At 36.1% G+C, this 23,815-nt stretch overlaps 1 protein-coding gene across 1 annotated transcript in view; it reads right to left on the bottom strand.

Moving 5' to 3' along the window:
- The window catches only part of LOC141902107 (cadherin EGF LAG seven-pass G-type receptor 2-like), a 161,393-nt gene extending 145,656 nt beyond the window's left edge, over positions 1 to 15,737 (bottom strand). The window contains exons 1-6 of the mRNA XM_074789748.1: positions 13,081 to 15,737; positions 8,968 to 9,323; positions 8,671 to 8,848; positions 3,663 to 3,788; positions 2,093 to 2,333; positions 1,794 to 2,004 (exon numbers count right to left, since the gene is read on the bottom strand). Coding sequence (XP_074645849.1) covers positions 1,794 to 2,004; positions 2,093 to 2,333; positions 3,663 to 3,788; positions 8,671 to 8,848; positions 8,968 to 9,323; positions 13,081 to 15,712 — 3,744 coding nt within the window. The 5' untranslated portion in view covers positions 15,713 to 15,737. The remainder of the gene's footprint in view (positions 1 to 1,793; positions 2,005 to 2,092; positions 2,334 to 3,662; positions 3,789 to 8,670; positions 8,849 to 8,967; positions 9,324 to 13,080) is intronic.
- Positions 15,738 to 23,815: the final 8,078 nt, after the last annotated feature.

Below are 23,815 nucleotides of genomic sequence, written 5' to 3'. Positions count from 1 at the left end.
GTGATTTTGTTAGGAGCCAAAAGTTCTCCTTTTATTCTGAATGCAACAACATGAGCATCATCTAGATTTAAACGATTGTACTATTTCTAGAGATTTACATAATAGTTTGTATGTAGATAATGTTTTGTTGGGTAGGTATACTGATACTGAGTTGATTGAATTCTATGAAACTTCCAGATCATTACTCAATGAAGCAGGGTTTAACCTGCATGAGTGGCTGTCGAATTCTAAAGATATAGACAAAGAGCATTAAAAGATGATGTACCAAGTAGCAAACAGTCTGTCAAGACTTAAGGTATCTGCTGGAATACTTCTGATGATACGTTGCGACTGGTAAAAGACGATCCGATACACAATTCATTACAAAGAGAGAAATTGTTAGTGAAAGGGCCAAATTAACGGTCTACTAGGATTAATTACTCCAGTACTATTTTGGTGAAGAAGTTTATTCAGAATTTATGGGAATCCAATCTTGACTGGGATAACCATTTATCTCTGGAGCTTCCTGCTTAATCAATTGGGTTATTTCAGGTGATCTATGTATTAGTACGAATTGCTTTTTATCGCGAGCATTTTTAAAATTAATTCACATTAGTGAAAATCTACCATTCATGGCCCAACACGGGGTCGCATGACATTTCATCCCTAAAGGTCCCTGTGGTTCGGAGGATTCCGGGAGAGATTAGTTGGAGAACTAGAGGTCCAGGTAGTCTAGTACTACAAACAACGTCTAGGGCGAAAGTGATCATATAAGGTTAATTTTCGTCCCTCATTTTGAGGGACGAGGCTTTGAGCGTCTATTGCACCCCTTAAAACACCATCAACTTACCTCAAACTGACTGTTCTGTAATCAGATGGAAGTTAACTATTGTTTGTGCATAAATTTGTAATCCTAAGTAGCTTTTGACGATCGTAGTAGCTCAAAATTTTTGACTAGTCGCCTCAAAAAATAGTTGAAGTGAAGCACCATAACAAATATGGCGGCTTTTCGCAGTGCGTGGTGCAGTGTAAATTACGGATTCGGACTTAAACTTTGACTGACATTGATGCCAATGCAGATATCATTCTTGTTTCAAATTCTTAAAATTGACCAAAATTTATGCATTTTATCAACAAAAAATAATATTTAGAGTTATTTTAGAGAGACATATTGAAATTTCACATTTTATTAATCCAGTCCGTATTGGAAATCCCGATTATGGCAATCAATTCAATTCAAATCAAATCAATAAATTCTCCGATTCGTGATTTAAATCATCAAAAATATTATTATAGAACACGTTTTCAAAGTCAACAAGGTAACTTATTTATTTATTTTAGTACAAAGGTTTGATTTGACACTAAAATCAGTTGTTGCATTGCAATTAACAGGAGTTAACCTCTATATGATACTTCAGCGTCAGACGTTGTAGGGAACCGGTAACAACGACTGGTATTCAGACTAGAGGTCCCCCTTGGGAAGTAATTTGAAATGCTCAACAGAAAATTTCAATATTCATTGCGTCTGGTAAAAATATAAAAGCAATGATCTTAAAACTCACCACACTCATTGAACATATGACTAGCTACAATTTTGCAATTGATTGTTACAAAATATGTTTAGGTACCATTACAGTATGAAAATACATCATAATACAATAAACACAAGAAGCACATTAACGCATTGGGGCAATTTTATTCACCCCATGACAGCAGTAGCAAACGCCAAGGAAAATTTCAATAATAGCGGGACAGCAGAACAATTGGTTAGATTGGGACAGTGGCAGCTCCAGGAATATGTATATCATACTTACACGATTCAAGTACTCCAAGTTAACTTCCTGCCATTCCCCATTGTTGACACTGCCTGATGTGGAAGTTACTGCCCTTGTCACATTTTGATCACCCAAAGAAAAGAGAAATTCAACTTGACCATTTCGTACCGACAAAGCAATAAAATCAAAATATTCTGGGTACAAACGCCCATTATAAAAAAGCAAGCCATCCTTCTTGAGAGTGGAAAATCTAAAATAAAAGAACAGAAGTTAGTTGAACTTCAGACTTAATCGATATAGTTAGAGGGATGATAAAAAAGTTATGCTTGCGTTCTTACACTAGATGAATATGAAAGCGATGTCTACGCTTTAATGATGTATACATAAGAAATGATGACTCCATGAAGCCTCGCGTGGTCAGCTGACAGAATTCATCTCTGAATGCTTTCTTAGGGCAGTTATCGCAATGGAAACCACCCTTTACTAATGGAATACACTTAGATGGTTTTCGACAGATATTGATGGGGCATGCATTTCGTTCATACTTTTTTGTTGACATATCGATTTCACAGAACATCCCTGAAAATCATTTAACAAAGAAAACTGATTTAAGCATTTGGAAAATTCCGAAATATAATATCACAGAATGAAGAATCCATCCTTCTTTCTTTTCCATCACCCTCAAACCTATATTGAGGAGCAATGGCCCAGTGACATATCCTCTGGGAACAAATTGAAGATACCATATAAACTCATGTAGTCAACTTGAGTGTAAAAGTTGACAGATGATTTTGGCCTAAAAATTCAGATTTTTCCTGTACACACCCTGTGTTAAAGTAAACTTCAGTAGCCTATTTATCAAAATTCTTATCATCTTAAAAGTGGGTTTTTGAAAAATACAGTCAATCCCCAATATACTGCCCACATCAGTGCTGAATAATTTTGGTGGTAGACTATGGTAGTATATCTGGGGTGTTTTACTACGTATTTGTATAGCGGTGTACATTGAGAAAACCTGGCGGTAGGCTGGGCTGACAGTATATGGGAGTGCAGTATATCGGGGGTAGACTGTATATAACAGGTGTGTATATTTTCTGAACGCGCACCGACTATTTGCTATGCATGTGACATCATACAGGGTGAATACAACGTGTACTCTACACAAATCTTCAGTATAAGTCCATTGGTTTTTCCTATGCGCTGCCAACTGAATTCATCATTGCATTAGTATTATTATTATATTTATCAAAAATGTTATCACTTATATATAATCAAGATATGACACAATTTTAAACCTTCAATTGGCATAATAACCAGGGACGGCAGAAGCTTATCTAATTTGGTCCGACAGTAGAAATATTGGAACTCGTTCGAAATATGTTTGATAGTGAAAACGGATAATCGCGTGGCACGATAGGATTGCTTTAAGTAGCTTACTAGATGAATTATTAGTGAAGATGTAAATTTCCGCATTTTAAAACCATATTTTCGTCAGATATCTTGATGCAACGTTACCTTATGCACGGGATATCAAAACTATATGAATCATTGAATACATCCCACACAATAAATCATTATATCATACGCCTTGAATAACAGTATTCCCGCTAGAAATGATGAACATCAACCTATTCAATCGTGCCGTGGGTGATCATAATAGGTCACTCGATGTGGGCCCCAAGAATGCTACTTCTCATTGACCAATAAAAATGTTACGGCTTAGTATATTCTATGCATATCCCAGCCTGCATATCCTGTCTACCAAATGCATATGCCAAATATGACAACTGTAAGAGCTGCTTGAGGATCTAGAATTTTACCTAAAAAGGGTCAATCGGTGATATTTTGAAACGACCCCTCAGTTGGACTAATCAACACACAATTCCAGCAACAATAGTTCAATTGTACCTGTATATCCTGGCTGACAAATACAAGTAAATCCTCCTTCTCGTTGTAAACATTTTCCATTGGCAGCACATGGATTGGAATAACATGCATTTACTTCCGTGTCACACAATCGTTTCCTTTTCATACCTGATCATGAATAAAATACTACAATACTGAATCAAATTTTAAGAATGTTTAATAACAATATGGACGATTTGAGTATAAAAGTCTATGGAGATATGGGCATAGTCAGTATGGGGCATGTATTGTCACATGGTTCCCACGGTTACATGAAGTAAAAATTCCCAGGTTTTTCCCAAGTATTTCATGGGTGATTTTTCAATTTTTACCAAATGGAAAATGGAGGCCTTCATAAAAACGAAAAGATACCATCATAACTACAATCAACATTTTAGTGGTGTCTGGTTGATGAAGGCGAAAAAAAATGGGAAATCGCTGAAGAAAATGGCCCCTCGCAAATGCAGTACATGATATGTTAATGAATTTCCCAAATATTTCGCTGATTTGAGGAAAATTTCTCAAATTCCCAAATACTTCAAAACTGGGAATTCGATTTCGAACACGATTTTGAGCAGTGAAAGGTTTTCAAATGGCCTTCAAGTAGACATATTTAGAAAATATAGGATGTTAGGAACAATTTAAAACGGATTTCATTGAAAATCCTATGGATATTTTAGGAGTTACAGCTGATTTTAATGTGTCTGAATACAAGTTGCCACTCTTTTCTTTTTATATATAGTACCAGGGATACTGGATGATCTAAGCTACAGTTCACCACCCCCCAAACTTCAAATACAAGCCCCTGTCACAATAGCCAGTGTTTGACTATTCGAATCATCTGCTAAAAGAAATACAACCAGAACAATCAATATTTAAAAGTGTGGCTTGTTAACACCACTTTTGTAATTTTGGCACAAGGCCAACTAGACCATTGGCGTTAGAAGCATAGGTTCGCTAATAACTGCTGGCATTTTCAAGAAAAAAAAACTTTTCCATCTTTGTAAGATGATTGATGACATTAAAATGGCAACCAACTGAATGACAATTGACAGGTCAAAAAACCCTTCGGATATGTTAAAGATCTCTTCCAAAAGTATACCTAGCACTAATTTCAATGAAAAATGGAACACCATTAGGAAGCTACAGTTCTTGGAATTCATGCCAAAAATGAGTTTTTTTTTGTACAATAGGAGTCACAGGACCAGCCAACTAGTGTCTGATCAACATAATTTTCTTATGCCAATGGACCCAACGGATACAAGCATATATGAATGATTAAAATAATTCATAAGTGTCTTCTAAAATTCAATATGTGTAATAAGTACTGATTTCGGCTAACAACAATGGCCACCAGTCGGCCAGCTTGATTCGAAACGAGCCAGTTTTTGGACTGTAGATATGTCTACGATAGCTACGCGTTAAACCATATACCAAAGACAATTGTATTATTGTACAGAATATGGACACAACAGTTGGAATGTTTTTACGGTAAAATAAATCATTTGTTCTTCAAACCATCTTTGCTGTTAATTGTAAAAGGGCTAATTTCTGTTTGATGCCTTAGAATGCCAGAAATTGATGAGCAAACATGAGAAAATGTAATAAAGGACCATGGGTCCAGTAGGAGCAACTGAGTTAATTTTAGTTTTTGAGCACAAAATTGATTTGTTCTTGGATTTGCAATAACGTATAAAGATGAAATCTTGGTGCACTATATAGTATCTATACATGTTCAACTTTGATGATATACATGGGTATGGATTTTTGACTCACAAGCCCATGGCAGAACAAACTAGAGGACCAAAGGTTCTGTGCTCTCGAGGTACAGTTTTTTATAATATCGATGAAAACATGTTACATTGTTCATTCTACTTCTCTTTAAATTATGCAGATCTCTTTGCTTTAACAACTGCCCTGGGCACTACAGTGAGGCTTGACGCCTCGGATAGTGGTAGGCAAAACAGATGGATTTGTTTTGCTTTAAACTTTAGAAGGAAATACGGCCGCTTATAGGACCAATGTCTGTCACTTTCAAAGACTTTTTAATAATAATTGGACCGTTAACAACTTAAATGAAAATCGATTATCAAGTTTATTTCATTCACAATAATAATTGCCCATGGGCCAAGAGGTTTTACCACAGCCTTATGAAGTGCAGAGATGAGATGACCAGAGATGAGTTCAAATAACCAGTAAACGATAGAGGGACGCAATTTGTAATATATGAGTAGATTCCTTCACGGTTAGAAGAATGAACCGTAGCAGCTACATCGGCGTGTTGCGGATCAAGACTGCCGCAGCCGCAGCCGCAGCCAGGAATCAGAGCGTCATGACGAAATGCATTCACAACACTCATTCTCCCCACATGATACCCATACAAAGCGGGATCGCTACGGATGAGCCATGCCGTGGAAGTGAATGACAATTACTTATATCCTAAACAATACTAGTTCACCGGTTCGGTGTTTTCTATATGTAAATAGGACTACAGTCTACCTCAGATGTAACGTAGCAGTCAGGACCAGATAATTTATACGTTATAACCGAAATACGGTATACGTATATACCATAGAAACTTCATTATATCCGGATGTCATTTATTGAGGGATACAGTAGGCTGTATCATGCATGCCTGTGTGTACAAAAAGACTTCAATGTGTTGAATAATCAGAGAAGAAATAAGCGGCTTAAAATTCCATTCAGGTTTCATGCCGATGTTTGCGAACGCCATCTGCTAATTATAGATCTTAAGTCCATGGCTATATCATATCTAAAGGATCCCATATTAACCCTTTAACTGGCAATCGGTTGCTAATGACCGATTTGAATAGACCAGCTATTGATTTCAGTGAAGCATTCTAATTCATTTTCCTATCAGCAGATGGCGACACCAGACGGCCTACAAAGTCTAACAAGGCAGGAAAGTGATATATCATACATTTGGCATGTAGAAGGGGGTATGGAAACCACGTGTCATGTGGGTCAGATTTCCAAAATTGAGAATATCGTTAGTAGTAATGGCCAATGCACTAAAGACGTTCTCTAATGAGTTTGGCTGATAATTTGGACATATTAATGAAAGATTCTGATGATAATTCGTATTGGGATGAATCTCATGACAGTTTTTTATTATGGGTGGCCCAAAAATCTGGATGACCTTGGGATCTGTGACCTTGGGGTCAGACCCTGAAGGTAACCCCCCAAAGTTTGCAAACATGGTATCATTTGAAAGCTTGTGAAAAGAGCTCTCATAGGCCGAAAAATACTTGCCGGTTAAAGGGTTAATGAATAATTTTTTCTGCCCTTGTAATTTCTTTTATTTTTACTCTGTTATCAAGGAGCAATAGCCTTTCTTTTGTGCTAATATTTCATGAAAAAATAAAACACTTAAATAGACTAAAGTATAGTAAAAATAGTAGTTAGATAATTTGACTAATTGGGACCAAATAAATTATGCGATATAAGTGATCTAGGTTATAGAAAAAACGGTATATTCGAAATTTTTAAGGCCTAATAGAAGGAAACAAGAGCCCTAAGCTGCACTATGGCCAGCCTGTCAGCTTGGCAAATGATGCATTCTGTAGGTTAAATTTGTCCAAATACTCTCCCAGCTCATTGACTAGTCAATTTCAGGCTAATAATTTACACAATTCAACCGTGTCTTCATGAGTAGCACAGACAGCGACTGGAGCTGGCAGGAACAAATACCTCAGATTAATCTTTTCCCTCGGTCTTATTGATTTGAATGCGGAATAAAATTGAATTATCTGAAATTTGCTCAATATAACAAAATTGAAATGCATTTGCTGTTTTACCTTGTTCAATTAAGTAAAATTGAATTGGTTTGGATATTTTCTTATTGCAGAATAAATTTGATTGAATTTGCAGTTTGAGCATATAGCTAATTAGCATATCAAGGTCATCCATCCGATTTGAGAAAAAGCTATTTTTCCTGGACTTTGCACAAATTGTCAATGATATTTTCTGTAGTGCAAATAAAGATATTCCTCCCAAAAACCAAATCAACTAAACATCAACTAACGATATTGAAATACAACTTTAGATCTTAAAATTAGACCCGGAAGTAAAACGGTAGACGATACCACGGGTTCACGTGAACACCTGCTGATCTCTGCGGCTAAGCCAATCATAGAGGAGTCTTTGCTTTCTGATTGGCTTTTTAAAACAGATATTTTTGCGATCAGATTTTCGCGAAAAAGATCATATAAATTTCAACGCGACCCTCTTTCAAAATTCAGCTTCATAGGGGTTGGATAATGGATGATGCCCTAATGAATGATTTTTATGAATATATGCTCAGTTGCACATTCAAAGAGCCTTTACTCTGGAAACTATGTCGTTTAAATTCACTCCATTTGTATAGTAATAGGCTCAGCCTACGGCTGGCCTAAAAATGGGGACCTGGGAAATAATACGATAAAAGTGAATCTACGGTAAATCCAACAACGTTACATCCGGGGTAGACTGTCACATTGCGTAAAATTCATCCGAATATTCATATGCACATCTTATTCACCAACATAAGCACTGAAAAGTCAATTTTAGTTCCTAATGAGCTAACAATACCATGCTGTATACGTATATATTCTTGATAATGACATCACTGGGAAAGTCCATGGATGCTGAAGGGCTTTCCCTGTGATGTCATTAGGGGTCATTCATTTATAACGTACGCATTAAGGGAGGGGAGAGGTCAGTGCAATTGTGTACCGTAATGCTTAATGAATATGAAAAATTGCCAATTTTGCAAACAGAGGGGGGTTGAAAAATTCAAATTTTATGCCTACATAATAATTGAATGATCCCTTATCAAGAAACAAGGTCAAGCATCTATAAGTGACGATCACTTGACCACAAGCGTTTGTAAGTCATAATGTAAACATGGTAGATTTTCCAAACCACAGAATAATGACAGGAAAACCCTAGTTGATAACTGATGCCAATGCCACCCACCTGAATCATTTAAAGCTTTGAAATCGTGTATTACCTGTAAAACCTTTCGGACATTGGCAGTCATAAGACTTAACCGGGTGAATAGGTCTGAATAACATCACATTCGATGACAAGAATGAAGAAGCATTTCCAAATTTGTGGATATTGATGCATTCTTTGAAGTAGTAACAAGGTTCCATGACGCACCATAAATTATCGTGGAATGGCATGACCTAATAAAAGATTCATAAACAAGCATTATACACAGAAGGAAATGATCAAATATCCGAATACAACACCTGAATATTAAAAGAAAAAACATTAAAGATTGAAGACCATGACTAGAAAATACCTGCAAGGTTGATATTTCTGATAACATAAGTCTTCGTAGATAAACTTGTTCTCGGAGATCCTGAGGTGACCAATATAGGTCATCACCATATTCGTCACCCAATTTAACACAAAAGCTGACATTTAATATCTGATAACTATTGTCATTAATATCTTGATGCACATCCAGTATCGTTATGTATGAAACTGGCACATGAAGAATATACGACAAGCCATCCAGCAGTTTGTCATAAAGATTTGACAAAAATAATGAAACAGTCATTCTTTTTATCTGAATAGATATACTGTTGTATAGCATTTTGGGAGTCACCATTCTCGTAGATATTTCACATACTGCAGATACTTCATTTTTTCCATCTAAAAATGTACAATATAATCAATAAGTTTCAAACCCACAGTATTTTCGACTCTCTCTAAAGACCATCCACACTCTTGACGTGAAGAATAGATGATAAGTTCCCCCCTAAAAGGGTTCTCAACATCATCCCTTGAGATAAATTTTGCTTTTGAACTTTTTCACCTTTCTATATTTAAAGCTAATTAAGGTTTTAATAATGGTTCTAAACTAATTATATTTTCTTCACACCAGATTGTGGCAATCCTACTATAATATCATTTGAAATTAGTAGCATACATTTTATTGATGACCTAAAATGATGAATGAACCGAATGCTTATGACACCTTAGTCTATCTTATCATCAGTATTGGAGACTTGACATACGTAACAACAACATAATTAATTTAATCATTTAGAAATTTCAGAGTTGCTCTAGGAACATATACAGTAAACCTCGGGTAAAGAGTTGTCGAATTTAGCACAGAGTCACTTTTATCTCGTTATTCATCTAGTCCCGATATTTCCCATCTATTACAGGGTTAATAGTTGTAAGACAATGGTCAAAATCAGCACTTATAAGCACTTATTTCAAACCAAAATAAGCAATTCACAGGAAAATAAGGCTAGAAATTCTGTTGTACCTGTTGCTTTGTGTCACTGGAATTGCACCCAAGTGACAGCCTTGAGGGTAGTTACCTTTCTACTGTGTAACACATGAGCTCACAATGGCTCAGGAGTCAATGGCTCACAATGTATAATACGGTTCTTTAAGAAACATGTGTTACCTCTTAGGAACCTGCTCTTGCAATTTTGAAAGAGAATGGGATGACCCTGAAAAGACTGATCTCGCAAATTTGCGAGAGGTGATGTTTCGCCTAGTAACTGCTATTGCACCACTAAAGTTTTAAATTTAGTATTGACAAGCAGTATGCGTGGGGAACAGTCCAATGAAGTCAATTTCATACACAAACTCATAGCGTACCATTAAAAATTCTCGAGAAATTTGCGTTGAATTGGCAACGTGCCACTATGTGGCGCTTTCTTCGATTTGACAATCAGGAAATAGACAACGTTGCACAGGGGATCTGCGAATCTGCCGTTGAAAAACAATGCATCTGATTGGCTTAATTCATAGACTAAGTGGCCGCTGAAATCTTGGACGGGGTAATAGATCAATGAAGGGTTTGTGTCCAGGGTTTATGAAACCCTGGCAAGCGGAATTTCAGAGAATCCATGCTCCAAATAATCAAAAAAGCCTAAGATGCCCCATTGATTGAATCAAGAAGTTTTTATGAAAATCTGTCTATTGACATGATCTCCGTGAAGCACTATACATATTGTTATCACACACAACTGCATGATGATTACTCATGAATATATATATGGAAGTGGGTTTTCAAATAGACACTCTCCATCTTTATGGTGTGACGATTTATTTATTTCAATTTGTTAGACAATTTATTTTCATAAATTCAACAATTTCTAAGATTCACATCCCCCTTTCCCAAATTCTCTGCCCTTCTATAAGATTCACTGCTTTTCACGGCCGTCCAGGACCAATCCAGGCAGTTGAATCGTTTGCAGTTTCCAAGATAAAGGTCAAATGGCCCTGTGGCTCACCATCAAATCATTGAGTGTATTTTGTCAAAAATATTATTCTAACTATAAACTAATTTGGATTGCAATCGAATGTAGAAAAGATTACCGAATTATAACCATCAACTGACGATATGCTGAACAAACTCTTCAAACTTCATCTTTTATTCAAAATCTAATCACTTCATTAATTCTTAGCCCCTTATTACATGATTAATACATACAAGATATTATCATACTCGCAACTTCCAGATTTTATCATCCTTATATATATATATATATATATATATATATATATATATATATATATATATATATATATATATATATATATATATACATATATATACATATATATATGCATATATATATATACATATATATATATAAGGGTATATGTGTGTAGACTAGCTCCCACATCTAAATCAGTTGAAAAAACTGACTGTTGATTAGATGAAAAGCTGAGAGCATTCCACTGCCCGCTATTGTCTATGGACTATTTAATCCATTATTAATTTATCACCGCTCAAAATTCTACTAAGAATGTACTAAAATTGAATAGAGTAGAGCAGTAAAACAAAAAGTTCACAAAAAGCCGACGGCCACGGTTAAACTGTACAGGTTAGCAGGTCTTTAAGGCATTGACACGACAAATCTAAGCCAAAACTCCATTGGTATCGCCATACTTGCTAGTTTGGATACTGAATTGAATAGCCTACTCGGTTATATTTGTAACACCAAACAAATTATAAGCGAACATACGATACCTAGTCGAATGAAATGCTCGCCATTTTGTTTTGGGTTCCACATTGGGTTTTCCCAATGGGCTTTCCCAATTACATCAGAAGATCCTGGAATTTCCCGTTTATCCAACAAACAGCCAATCACATTCAATGTAGCTCAGGTAACAAGGTCAACTCAGATAAATGGGAGAAAATTTAGGGGGTTTATCAAGTTAGGGCCTGTAAGTCAAAAAGCACATCCAGGTGAGTCGCACAAAAAACGGCAACACTTCCAGGAAGGATTGAACTTTTACATATTTCAATTCCAAGCATGCAAATTCTCATATGTGAAAACGTGCAATTACTGAGTGCTTAAAAGCAGGGGTTTACGTGTTTTTCAAGAATAAGTCCCATAAAAATAACTCGATCACTACGAAATTTTTGTGGGCCCGAGGACTCGCTAAGCCAAACCAAGACACCAAAAATCAACAATATTGGTTCAACAGCCAATGTTTGTGCCTTGTTGACACACCGGTACTCAATTCATTTTCAATCAAATCTGCTTCACCAGACCGTTCTGCTTCACCAGAGTCAATGTTACAGCAAACACTTTTAATTTGGGATGGCCTTATAATAATAATCACAAGAATTTCAATACAGTTTTTTGTTTGGACACATAAAACGCGGAATATTGCTTATCACATCATGAACATTTCTCATGTTCATCAGATGGATATTTCCTTATTCAGTGTTCTCGCTGAGGGGTTTTAGCACAGCGGCCCACCATGCTATTGCACTTTACCACTTTGCAAATGAAAGATACGCCATGCTAAAAAAATTCCGCCATGCTTAAGAAAATGATTGAGAGTTTATTTACTTATCTGGCTTTCTAAGACTCTCAGGTCCACGTGCTCAATTTTATTACTGGTGCATCAATAATTGTATAAACACACTTCATAGCTCCATGACAGATGATAAAGACATGAGAACACGGAACTATTTAATGCACGTAAGCCTATCAATATATAGCAGATAAGTGCCTAAAGCAAACTACTGACGATCACCGCTAAATAAAAATTACCAAATTTAAACTAGTTGATGATGGCCCTCAAATGCTGGGAAAACGCAGCCGAGCACCTAGAAATATAATATTCTTCCAGGGGGGTGCCCCGAACCCCCCCCCCCCTGTTCCTTAAGTTGGCTTCAGTGCTCGTTCCGTATCACAGCATTGCTTTAATTTTGACTCGTCGAGAATACAGCTAGTTTAAAGCATACATTAAGAACTAACAAATTTTCTATGGTGTGCAAGTTTACCATATTTTGGATATGACCATAGGCCTATATTCCTGGTTATACCCGAGGTTTACTGTATTTTAAAAGATGTCTGGATCTGGATTGAATGGATCTGACTTTATGGTGATTCCATGGACCAAACAATAATTTTTTTGATGCACTTACCTGAAACCATTATGATCAGCTTTCCATGCTTTGGTACATCTGAATTAAGTCTGTAGTTTAATTTCAATGCTCCAGTAGTTAGATTGAGATGCAGCACATTTGCTTCATTACCGGAGATAAACTTATAGATCAGCCTGTCTGAAACATCAGGGTCAAAAGCAGGTACATGTCCTATGATATTCACAGGAAAATGATCCAAATAGTTGTTGAAAATTATCCTGAAATTTTGCAGAACTGGCTTGTTGTCATTCACATCCTGAACTTCAACATGAATTAGAACTTTATTCAACAGTGTGCCCGAGTAAGCTTGCAAGGTAAAGATATATTGAGTAGGGCCACCTTCATAGTCGAGATGTACATTTGTAATAATCTTTACTGCATCGTCGCCTGACTTATCGAGTGAAAATGCTGGAGGACTATCTTGTCCCACTATGAAATATCTGATAACTGCATTTTCACCTTCATCTGGATCAACTGCATGTACAACACCTACTACTGTACCTATCGGGCTATTCTCCAAGACTTTGAATTGTATTGTATGCGACTCAAACTGTGGGGCATTATCATTTGCATCTTCTACGCGTATTTGTATTGAAACTGATGTGGATTTTGGTTGCAATCCATCATCAACTGCAAAAGCTATCAACTGGTATAATGATGTAGTCTCACGGTCGAGAAGATTTGCCGTTCTAATGACTCCAAATGTGCCATCGAGAGTGAAGTCACCATTACCATTGGAACCCCCTTCGAATGTATAATGAATATTTCCATTTTGACCTGAATCTTGATCCGATGCAGAAATTTTCAAAACACTTGTTCCAATTGGAACTTTTTCATTAATCAAACCATTATAAGACTGTTTCTCGAAGACAGGAGCATTATCATTAACATCTTCAACTTGTATGAAAACATCAGTTGCATCAGATTTTCTAGGTATTCCATGATCCTGTGCCATAACCGCTATGGTATAACCAGGTGAAGTTTCTCGATCCAACAACTTCTTTGTACTGATGACACCAGTATTCATATCAATTTGGAATATGTCAGTATCATCGCTAATGGTGTAGCTGATTCGCGCATTTTCACCAGCATCATCATCTTCAGCTAAAACTTTGAAGATGCTGGCACCAACAGGCACATTTTCCTTTACCCGAGCAACATAAGGTGTTCCACGGAATCGAGGTCGGTATGTATTAGCATCAGTTACATTAACCTTAACAGTACATGTATCCGTTTGCCCACCTGGATCTGTAGCAGTTACCGTTAATATGTATTGATTCTGATCCTTGTAATTTAATTTTTGAGACAATGATATCATGCCCTTACCCATTTGGCTCATAATTGAAAAGGTATTATGAATATTTCCACCAGTAATTGCATAAACGATTCGTGCATTTTCTATTGAATCAGCATCGCTTGCAGTTACTACTGTAATTGGAGATCCAATGGGAGTTTCTTCTGAAGTTGCCACTTCATAATAGCGTGGATTAAAAAGTGGACTATTATCATTAACGTCTATTACATCAATTTCAACATCAGCAGTAGCCGAACGCGATGGAGTTCCGTGATCCTTAGCTTCAACATTGAAACTATATTTTGAGGTTATTTCTCGATCAAGGTGCCCATTTATGGTAATCCATCCTGTTTTTCCATTAATAGCAATTGGCATATCATCGGGAGCATTCTGAATAGAATAGACTAATTCAGAATTGATTCCAGAGTCACTGTCAAAAGCTTGAATACGCAGAATAGAAAATCCTGGGTTCTCACTTTCAAGAACGGACTCTGTATATTGACTTGGAAAAAACCGTGGGCTATTGTCATTAACATCTACAACATTGACTATAATGGTAGTACTATTTGTTCGAGGTGGTTGTCCACCATCTTGTGCACGAATATGAAGGCGATAAACACGGCCATTCCGATTTTCGTAATCAAGAGGATGTAGAAGTGATATCTGACCAGTGACCTTATCTATCTGAAAATTACCATCACTATTGCCTCCAACAATAGTATATCTAACACGTGCATTGATTCCTTTGTCAGGGTCGAATGCAGAAACTGAAGCAATTAAAGGCTGGTGAGTAGTATCAATATCTTCCATTATATCAATTGTGTATGACTTTTGCGAAAATTGTGGATGATTATCATTTTCATCAAGTATCATTATAGTTACAGGAACTGTTGAAGAATGTTGGTTCGAAAGTGGCCCCTGATCTGCAGCTTGAACTTTCAGGATATATTTATCCATTTTTTCACGATCCAAAAAGGATTTTGTTGTTATACTTCCACTATGAGGATTGATACTAAAGTCATCATGCAAAACATTAGGATTTAGAATGCTATAACGGATTTCAGCATTTGATCCTGAATCCTTATCTGATGCACGTACCGTTAAAACAGTTGCTCCAAGTTGAGTGTTTTCAGATATACTCAATGTATAAGATGGAAGTTCAAATTTAGGCACAAAGTCATTGATATCCTCAACATAAATGGTCAATATAGCCTGATCCTTCTTCACAGGATTACCATCATCCTTTACTTCAACTTGGAAATAATGAATTGATATATCTTCACGGTCTAAGCGTTGTCTAGTTCTTATCTGACCAGTTATCTCATTAATCGAAAACATATTTTGGGATCGTCCCTCACGGAGAGCTAGCATCGAATAAGTAAGTTGTCCAGAAGCGCCCAAATCCGGATCAAATGCATTTACTGTTGTTATTTCAACTGGCGGGTTCTGTTCTTCAACAACATGCTTGATATATTCAGCTTGTTGGAATTTTGGTGTAGTTGGATTATCAGATGTGTCTCGTCTAACTCTAATTTCGGATTTAATATTTTCACTTTGACCAATTGCTTTCAAAATGAGAAATACTCGAATTACTCTGTTTTCATTACTACATGATGCCAGTAAAGTGAGGGTTATATTCAATTCCATTCCTGTGAAACAAATATCTGCATTCGTTACCAAATCACCAACTAAAGGGTAGATGTTAAAATCTTTAAGGGCTGATTCAAGTACATACTCATCCACACACTTCCTTAAATATTGTGGAATCAATGCACCAACGTTGAGTAATAACTGATTTTTTACATAACATCTCTGTATATAGCTAGTATATACCATAATAGTGCCCTCACTATGGTCGCTGGGCAGTAGTAGATGCTTGTTATCAGCATCACAATCCTTGTGTAAATAAATATCTAGATTGAATAAACTAAAACTGGATGACATATATGAAGCATTGACGTTCAGAGTCAGAGGGTTATAAGTAATGATCTCTCCACAACTAGGAAATCGCTGAAGTAGAATTGCACCAGTTGACTGCATCTTGATAAGATAAGATCTCTGTGGTTGCTGGGAGCCATCACTAATTCGGTATGTCCATCCAGATCCAATGAAGACACTATATATGCAATCGTCGCCAGACTTCCTCCATTGATCTTCATTGATATGCACATCAATAGTTGCTCCATATGAGAAACAGATATTGAATAATAGAAGAATTCCGAAAATCCTACTCATATTCACAAAGCGGTTGACTTTTATAATCATAGCATTTCTCAGCGCCATCACATAGGCAGACTGAAAAATAGAAATAGATTCAAATGAAGATTGACAAAAATAATGATCCAAGAACACCATCAGGGTTCCTGAAAGACCATTGATAAGAAATTTGAGGGGTATTATTCAAGGGGCCTTTAAAGGGTAATGGACATTTTTTTAAAGATTTTCTACTATTTACATTAAATAATAGATAATAGTTTACGATAAGGTTAGGTGATTTCATAATTGGAAAAATCTTTTCAATCTAGTCAGAATTGATGATTTAGATGTTCGCGCACCTGTTCAGTGTATGCATTGCTTCCGCTGGACGCGTGGTACTATGTCTATTAATAAAACCATGTCACTAAAGGGACGACTCAGAAATGAGGTCTATAGAAATGAATAGGAAATAAGCTACGAGAGCAATTCAACTTGATTTTATACCTATTTGGCATCCGAATTCAGACAAAATGCCTCTTGATTTTGAAAGTCTACGTTGTTGAAGGGACCACATCCGTTCAACTAAGCGCAAAAAATATGATTTGAATAGCAATACATGGCAGTTTCTAGTAGACATGTAGGCCTAAAAGCATTCATCATTGTTTGGATTATCATTTAGTGATAGTAACTAACACAGGTAGGCCTACCTTTTGAAATAATCCAATTTTATGTATGTTTCGAGTGATTAATCAACATTATTTTGAGAAATTAATTACCGGTAATTTCTCTGTATTGCATACATGTGGCATGATGGACAAGGTGACCTCCATATAATTTATATAAAACTTCCAAGACGAAACGATAATTTTCATTTTTGATGGTTTTCCAACATATATTTCAAATCTTCATGCTTTCTATGATAAATAACGAAATGATAAATTATGGAAAATGTGCATTAGTGTTGATTTCTTAATTTTTTCAATTTCGTCATTTCGTTACGTTAGTTTGCGCTGTTATCCTAGCCTCAGTCAACAGGTGCCAGCACCCTCCACAAGTTTTAAAAATGGCCGCCGTTGAATTGACGGAAATTTACTCTCACTTTACGGCCAATTTGCACATGGATTAAGATAGTCAGGTGAGGTGTTATAGGTATCAAACAAACTACGAATCTGTTGTGCGTTGATTAGGCCTACAACAAAAATTAGACGGATATCTCAAAAGACCAGAAAATGCCAGGCAAATTACTCGTGAGTCAAATTGACTCACAAAGATTTCGTCGAAAAATGACGTTCCCATTCCTGACTGTGGTTTGTGAAAATATCCGATTGTGAAACTAAACCACAGACAGGTTACTGACTAAGTCCACAGGTGCCAGCGCCCTCCAGTAATTTTCAAAATGGCAGCTGTTGACTGGATATCCTTCAATACAGTTTCAAATGGATTAAAAAACGATGTTTAAGTTCGACTGCCTGTCCTTTCTGGTCCTACTAAGACCTTTTATCAGGTATGTACTACTAAAAATGAGCGAGCTAGGCCACCCGGAATGCTCTCAAGTCAGGTTGAAATAGATTGACATTAGCACTATCAGTCCTTTGAGAGTGCGGAAAATTCAATGCTGAAAAATAGCTGAATTTGAGCGGAATTTAACATCTGTAGCATACTGAAAATGAGCTGAATTTGAGCGGAACGTGTCCCCCTTTCCGCTTATTTTCCGCTCATTTTCTGCTGAGTTCTCTTAGCTGTTTTTGAGCGGAAAATTAAGAACAATTCTTTCAGCCTCGATTTGGACTAATTAGCGTTTTCAAATTGAGGCTGAACTATTCTGGAATGCCGCTTTCTTAAAAGCTGGCTTATGTCGACAAGCAACGACGCCTACCGAGCAACCGCGATCGCAGCCCAACTTACTGTCTTATGTTGAACCGATAGAGCAGCAACTAGTGGCTTCTTGTAGGCGATAAACCCAGTTGTGTCGGTAGGCGTCGTGTTGCTTGTCATCATAAGCCATTTATTGGCTCGATTTCGCACTACGGTAACACGGCATCCCTATTATGATGTAATTTTTGCGTGCTCTTCCTGCCTTAGTTTTCTGATTTTTTAAACAATAGCAACAGCACAGGTACAGATCCAGAAGGGATTCGGGGGGTCTCCATTTTTCCCCCTTTTCTGATCACACGTGAAAAATTCCACCTGACATTGATCTATGACAAAAGTCCACAGTACTTCTTAAAGCTGTAATATGCACTAAAACTGTATAAAAGTGTACCTTAATTTTCAAAATTACCGCAGGACTCCGAAACCTCTTGCAAAGGAATTGGGAGCCCTCCACCAGGTATATGATAGTCTCATGGTTCCTACGTACAGATTGGTCTTTCCAGAATTTTAGGGCTTTTTTAGGGTTTTTTAGATCATAACCTAAATTTTAGGGTCCAATTATAATAAATTATCAACACGGTGTTTCTACTCAAACTAAAAACAAAAATCAAAAGCATATAACCATATGTATTAACAAAAACCCATATTTATTCTGCACTGTGTTCATATTCACAAAAGTAACAATGATAATCCTCACGATTAGAATGTCTATGCTCAAATCTGTGAAATTGCGTTTAGAGTTTTCATTTCTTCTTCCACAACAGACAGTTCACTGGCTTTTATCTTTTGCACGTCTTCATAATCTATTCGATTGTGTAAGAAGGGAAAGCGCTCTTTTCTCCTCAGCTTGGTCTGCGAGTGTCCCTGAAGTTGAATTCAATGAAATAATGTCCGTTTCAAGGCGTCTCTTTTTCGATGCGAATTTGACTAACTCGTCTTCATAGAAAGTCTCAATAGAAGAGTTTGACAATCATTGTAGAAACTCAGTTTTGCATCTTTTATTGCCACTTTGGTTGCAGAGCCAACTTTGACCTGAAAATCAATATTGGATCAACATGAATTAGAATAAATTTTCTCTGAAAAATATCTACACTACAAAAGTGCAGCAATAAATATCACATTCACAGCTAGTTCCTATTAGGCCTAATGTAACATTTGATGAATATGATATTCCAGGACAGTTGAATATAAAGGCCTATGTAGAATGCAATTTCTTTAAAAGGTTCTTACCTTAACAGGAAGAACTTTCTTCTCAACAATCTTCTCACATTTGTAATCTTGTATTAGTAACAGCAGACTGCATAACTTCAGGATCAACATAATCGTAACATAAGCCCTCGTAGAACTGATGATGAGAGCTCTTCTTCTTAACTTTTACTAGCTCGGCTGAGTGGATTGTCGAATTAATCAACCACTCGGCCGAATAACCAACTTTCTGATACAATGCTTGGCCGAGCAAATGGCCGAATAACTTGTCAATTGGGACTGTATTTTATAGCTCCCTCCACGAGTTATGAGGTGCCCTTGTCATATGAGCTGAATCAATCCCCCAACCTCCCAGCCTGTATCTCCCCTGCAGCAATCAACAAAGTATATTGGAGTATCACTATACCTAATTAATCTTGGACTCCTTTCTTCCATGAACTTTGAAGTAGGATTAATCAAACATAACTTTGAACAATGAAGTTTTTTTCGTTAATGATAATGCAACTCTAAAGTAATAGGAATTTCAGGCTGAAATTGAGCTGAAAATCAGCTGAAATAGAACACTGTGGGGTACCAAATTAAGCTCTTTTTCAGCTCAATTTCAGCCAGAAAATGTTTCAATAAATTCTGCTGATTTTCAGCCTTTTGTTGCCAGGCGTAATTAGAGCTGAAATCTAGCTGAATTTTCAGGCACTTATAAATTCTTCCTTATTTCAGCTCATTTTCAGCTAGACAATTTTCTGCTTATTTCCAGCTCATTTTCAGTCCATTTTCCGCTCATAATTCAGCTCTTTTTCAGCTCAAATTCAGCAATGGGCTGATAGTGTACTGTAGTAGTCAGACCGTTTCGTTTCGGGTTCGCGTGACGAGTGACACTGACAGACACGTGCCCTTATTTTGGTTGATCCGACATTGCCTACCATTTGCTAGCTAAACGGGGAAAATAGGCCTGTGCAGAGAGCGAGCGCGTTATTCTCCCACATTTATCTGGACGATGATCGCAACCATTCATTCACCAGTAGATCTACAGCCTCCATATTGATTTACAGCGCCACCATCGACTATGTACTCGGTTGTGACTATATCGTATCACTCACAACCACCCTCCTAAGCAAAAGGGTCGATTTCCTTTCAGAAGCGTTCTGATTGGCTCATCTAACCCTAACGCATGCGCACGAAGGTATACGACTTAAAAAATTCAAAAGTGGAAGACAGATTTGGAATTGTCTACCGTATATCGGTTGGCTCAGGATCACCTTTACAAATTCTATTTCGGTTATCTCAGTTCTCATTTTATACTGAACCGCTGTCCCGACATCAACATGATCAGTCTTGTGGAGGCGATTTTTTCACACCAGAGGCGTTTTTATTTAAGTAACTCGAATCAACACGGATCGGTTCGACAATTTATTTAAGCAAATCGCCAACGCGAGTACCCAACGCGACAAAATCGCTCATCGAAGCGCTTTGATTCGATTTGCTACGGCAGTGGAGCGTTCGGTGATAGATCAAAAACAAAATGGCGGCATTTTCAATCGCAGAAAATTCAGGTTCCGGTTGTGGAGAGTAGGGGTCATTTATTTAAGGCCATTCGAGGTTGTTCGGTGGTGTACCAGGACTTAAATAAAGTCCCCAAACTTAATTCAAATTTCTTCCTCTCACCAGTTTGTGAACAAGATGTCATAGAAGTTGTAAGGAATCTTAAACAAAAAGGTACTCAGCAGCCCAAGATAACATTTCAACGCATACATTAAAAATAATCATTAACTATATCTCTTGTCCTCTCACACACCTTATCATTCAATCTCTCAAAACAGGGGTTAGGCCTATTCCAAATCATCTTAAAACAGCCAAAATAATTCCCCTACACAAAAAGGATGAGAAGAATCTAGTTAAAAACTATCGACCAATATCGCTACTCAACTCTATATCAAAAATATACGAGAAACTCGTTCACCAAAAACTCATAATTCATTGAAAAACAAATATTCCCAAATCAATATGGATTTCGACCAAACCACTCTACGGAACATGCCATTCTTGAACTCATCGACAGAATTACAAATTCCTTAGATAACCACAATTGGACCATTGGTATTTTTCTAGACCTCTCCAAAGCTTTCGACACCCTGAACCACAACATTCTACTCAAAAAGCTTGAACATTAAGGTATTCGAGGAACAGCCTTAAATTGGTTTACCTCTTATCTTTCTGACAGGCAACACTACGTTTCATCTTCAACCTCTTCAACACTCTTCACAAATATAGGCGTCCCCCAAGGCTCCATCCTTGGCCCACTTTTATTCCTCGTATATATCAATGACATTTACCGCTGTACTGACCATTTAAACTACATTCTATTCGCAGACGACACAAATTGCATCTCATCTCATAAGAACCTCAACACTCTCGCACAAAATGTAAATACTGATCTCTTAAAATTAAATGACTGGCTTCGAGCCAACAGATTAACACCTAATCATACAAAAACTAAATACATTATATTTCATAACTACCAAAGAAACCCGTTCTTGCATCACAATTTTCACATCAAATTAGGCGATACCGTTATAGAACGAGTAAAGCAAACAGACTTCCTAGGTCTAACGATACACGAAAATCTCAATTGGAAACCACACATCGAAAAAATACACGAAAAAATCTCTCGGATCACTGGAATAATGAACAAAACCAAGAACATACTTGACTATCAACACCTTGTTACACTTTACTATACCCTCATATATCCTCACCTAACCTACGGGTTACTCCAGAAAAAGCTAAATAACATAACTCACTTTCTCTAACTTTTGAATCATGTAAATTTGCGCAATCACCTATGATAAATAATGTATTTGATCCTTTATAAATATCAATTGCTATTTTAATACAATTATCTAAATTTTCTTTAACTGTTTTAGGATCTAATACAATAAATTTATTATTTCTAGTAATATTTCTATCATAAGTTTGATTAAATTCATACGTTGGACAAAATAATACTATATTATCAAAATAGTTTTTATAAACAGTTTCTAATAAATTTAATATAAAATAAGTTTTTCCACAATTTGTTACACCAGAAATTAACATATTATGAGGTTCAAATATAAATAATTCCTTATTCATTTATATATTTTTAATTTTACTTGATAATATCCATTCATTAAATTTATCTGGCCATCAAACCCATTTTACTAAAGGATATTTTTTTCTATTAACAGTTTTTGTTTTTAATACTTTTTAAATTTTATATTCGTGTTCTAGATTTTCAGTAGTTAAACTTAATTCTTCTTCACAAAAATACCCATCAACTTCTTCACCATCTAAATCTTCTAATTTATAGAAATATGGTTTTGTTGTTATTACCTTTTTTATTTTATATATTTCTCTAGTAAAATTACGATCGTATCCTTTGTCAAATATCTTTTTATACTTAGACATTCTAACATTTTGACCAACTTTAAATTTAGGTTCACCAAAATCATCTACAAGAAATGCTCCATATAAATGATTCCAAACAATTTCAGCATTTTCAGGTTTTCTAGCATCGATAGGTTTCATTCCAATAGAAGAATGATAAGAATTATTATAAACTTCTATCAATTTTGGTAAAACATCAATCCATTTAAAAGTATTATTTGCTGTAAAATATTTCCACATTCTTGTTCTTAATGTTCTATTAAATGTTCAACAACTGCCGCTTTTTTATCCGATTTTGTTGAAAAATATTCAATATTATGATTATCTAAGAGTTCATGAACTACTGAATTATCAAATTCTTTTCCATCATCAAATTGTATTTTTTCTGGCTTTATTTTACCACCTGAAATAATTTTTTTCTAAACTAATTGTGTTTGTGCAGCATCTTTTCTATAAAGTGGGAAGCTCCATACATAACGACTAAAAATATCAATTATGTTTAAGATCCACCAATAATCATCATTATCTTTCTTAACATTTTTCATATCAATTAAATCAATCCAATATCAATCCTTGCCACTGTTGATCTACATAACTTACCATAGTTTTACGAGTTTTATATTTTCTAACAATTTTTTTATGTGTTGTATATGTTGGTTGTTCTAACATAAATTCACTTATATCTTTATATTTAACTAAATTTTGTGGGATTATCTTATCTAATTTATCTTGTTTTACTTGACG

This window comes from Tubulanus polymorphus, chromosome 3, assembly GCF_964204645.1.
Source record: "Tubulanus polymorphus chromosome 3, tnTubPoly1.2, whole genome shotgun sequence".
NCBI classification, from domain to species: Eukaryota; Metazoa; Nemertea; class Palaeonemertea; order Tubulaniformes; family Tubulanidae; genus Tubulanus; species Tubulanus polymorphus.
The sequence above is the reverse complement of the archived record's forward strand: the minus strand, read 5'-3'. Positions and strand labels throughout refer to the sequence as shown.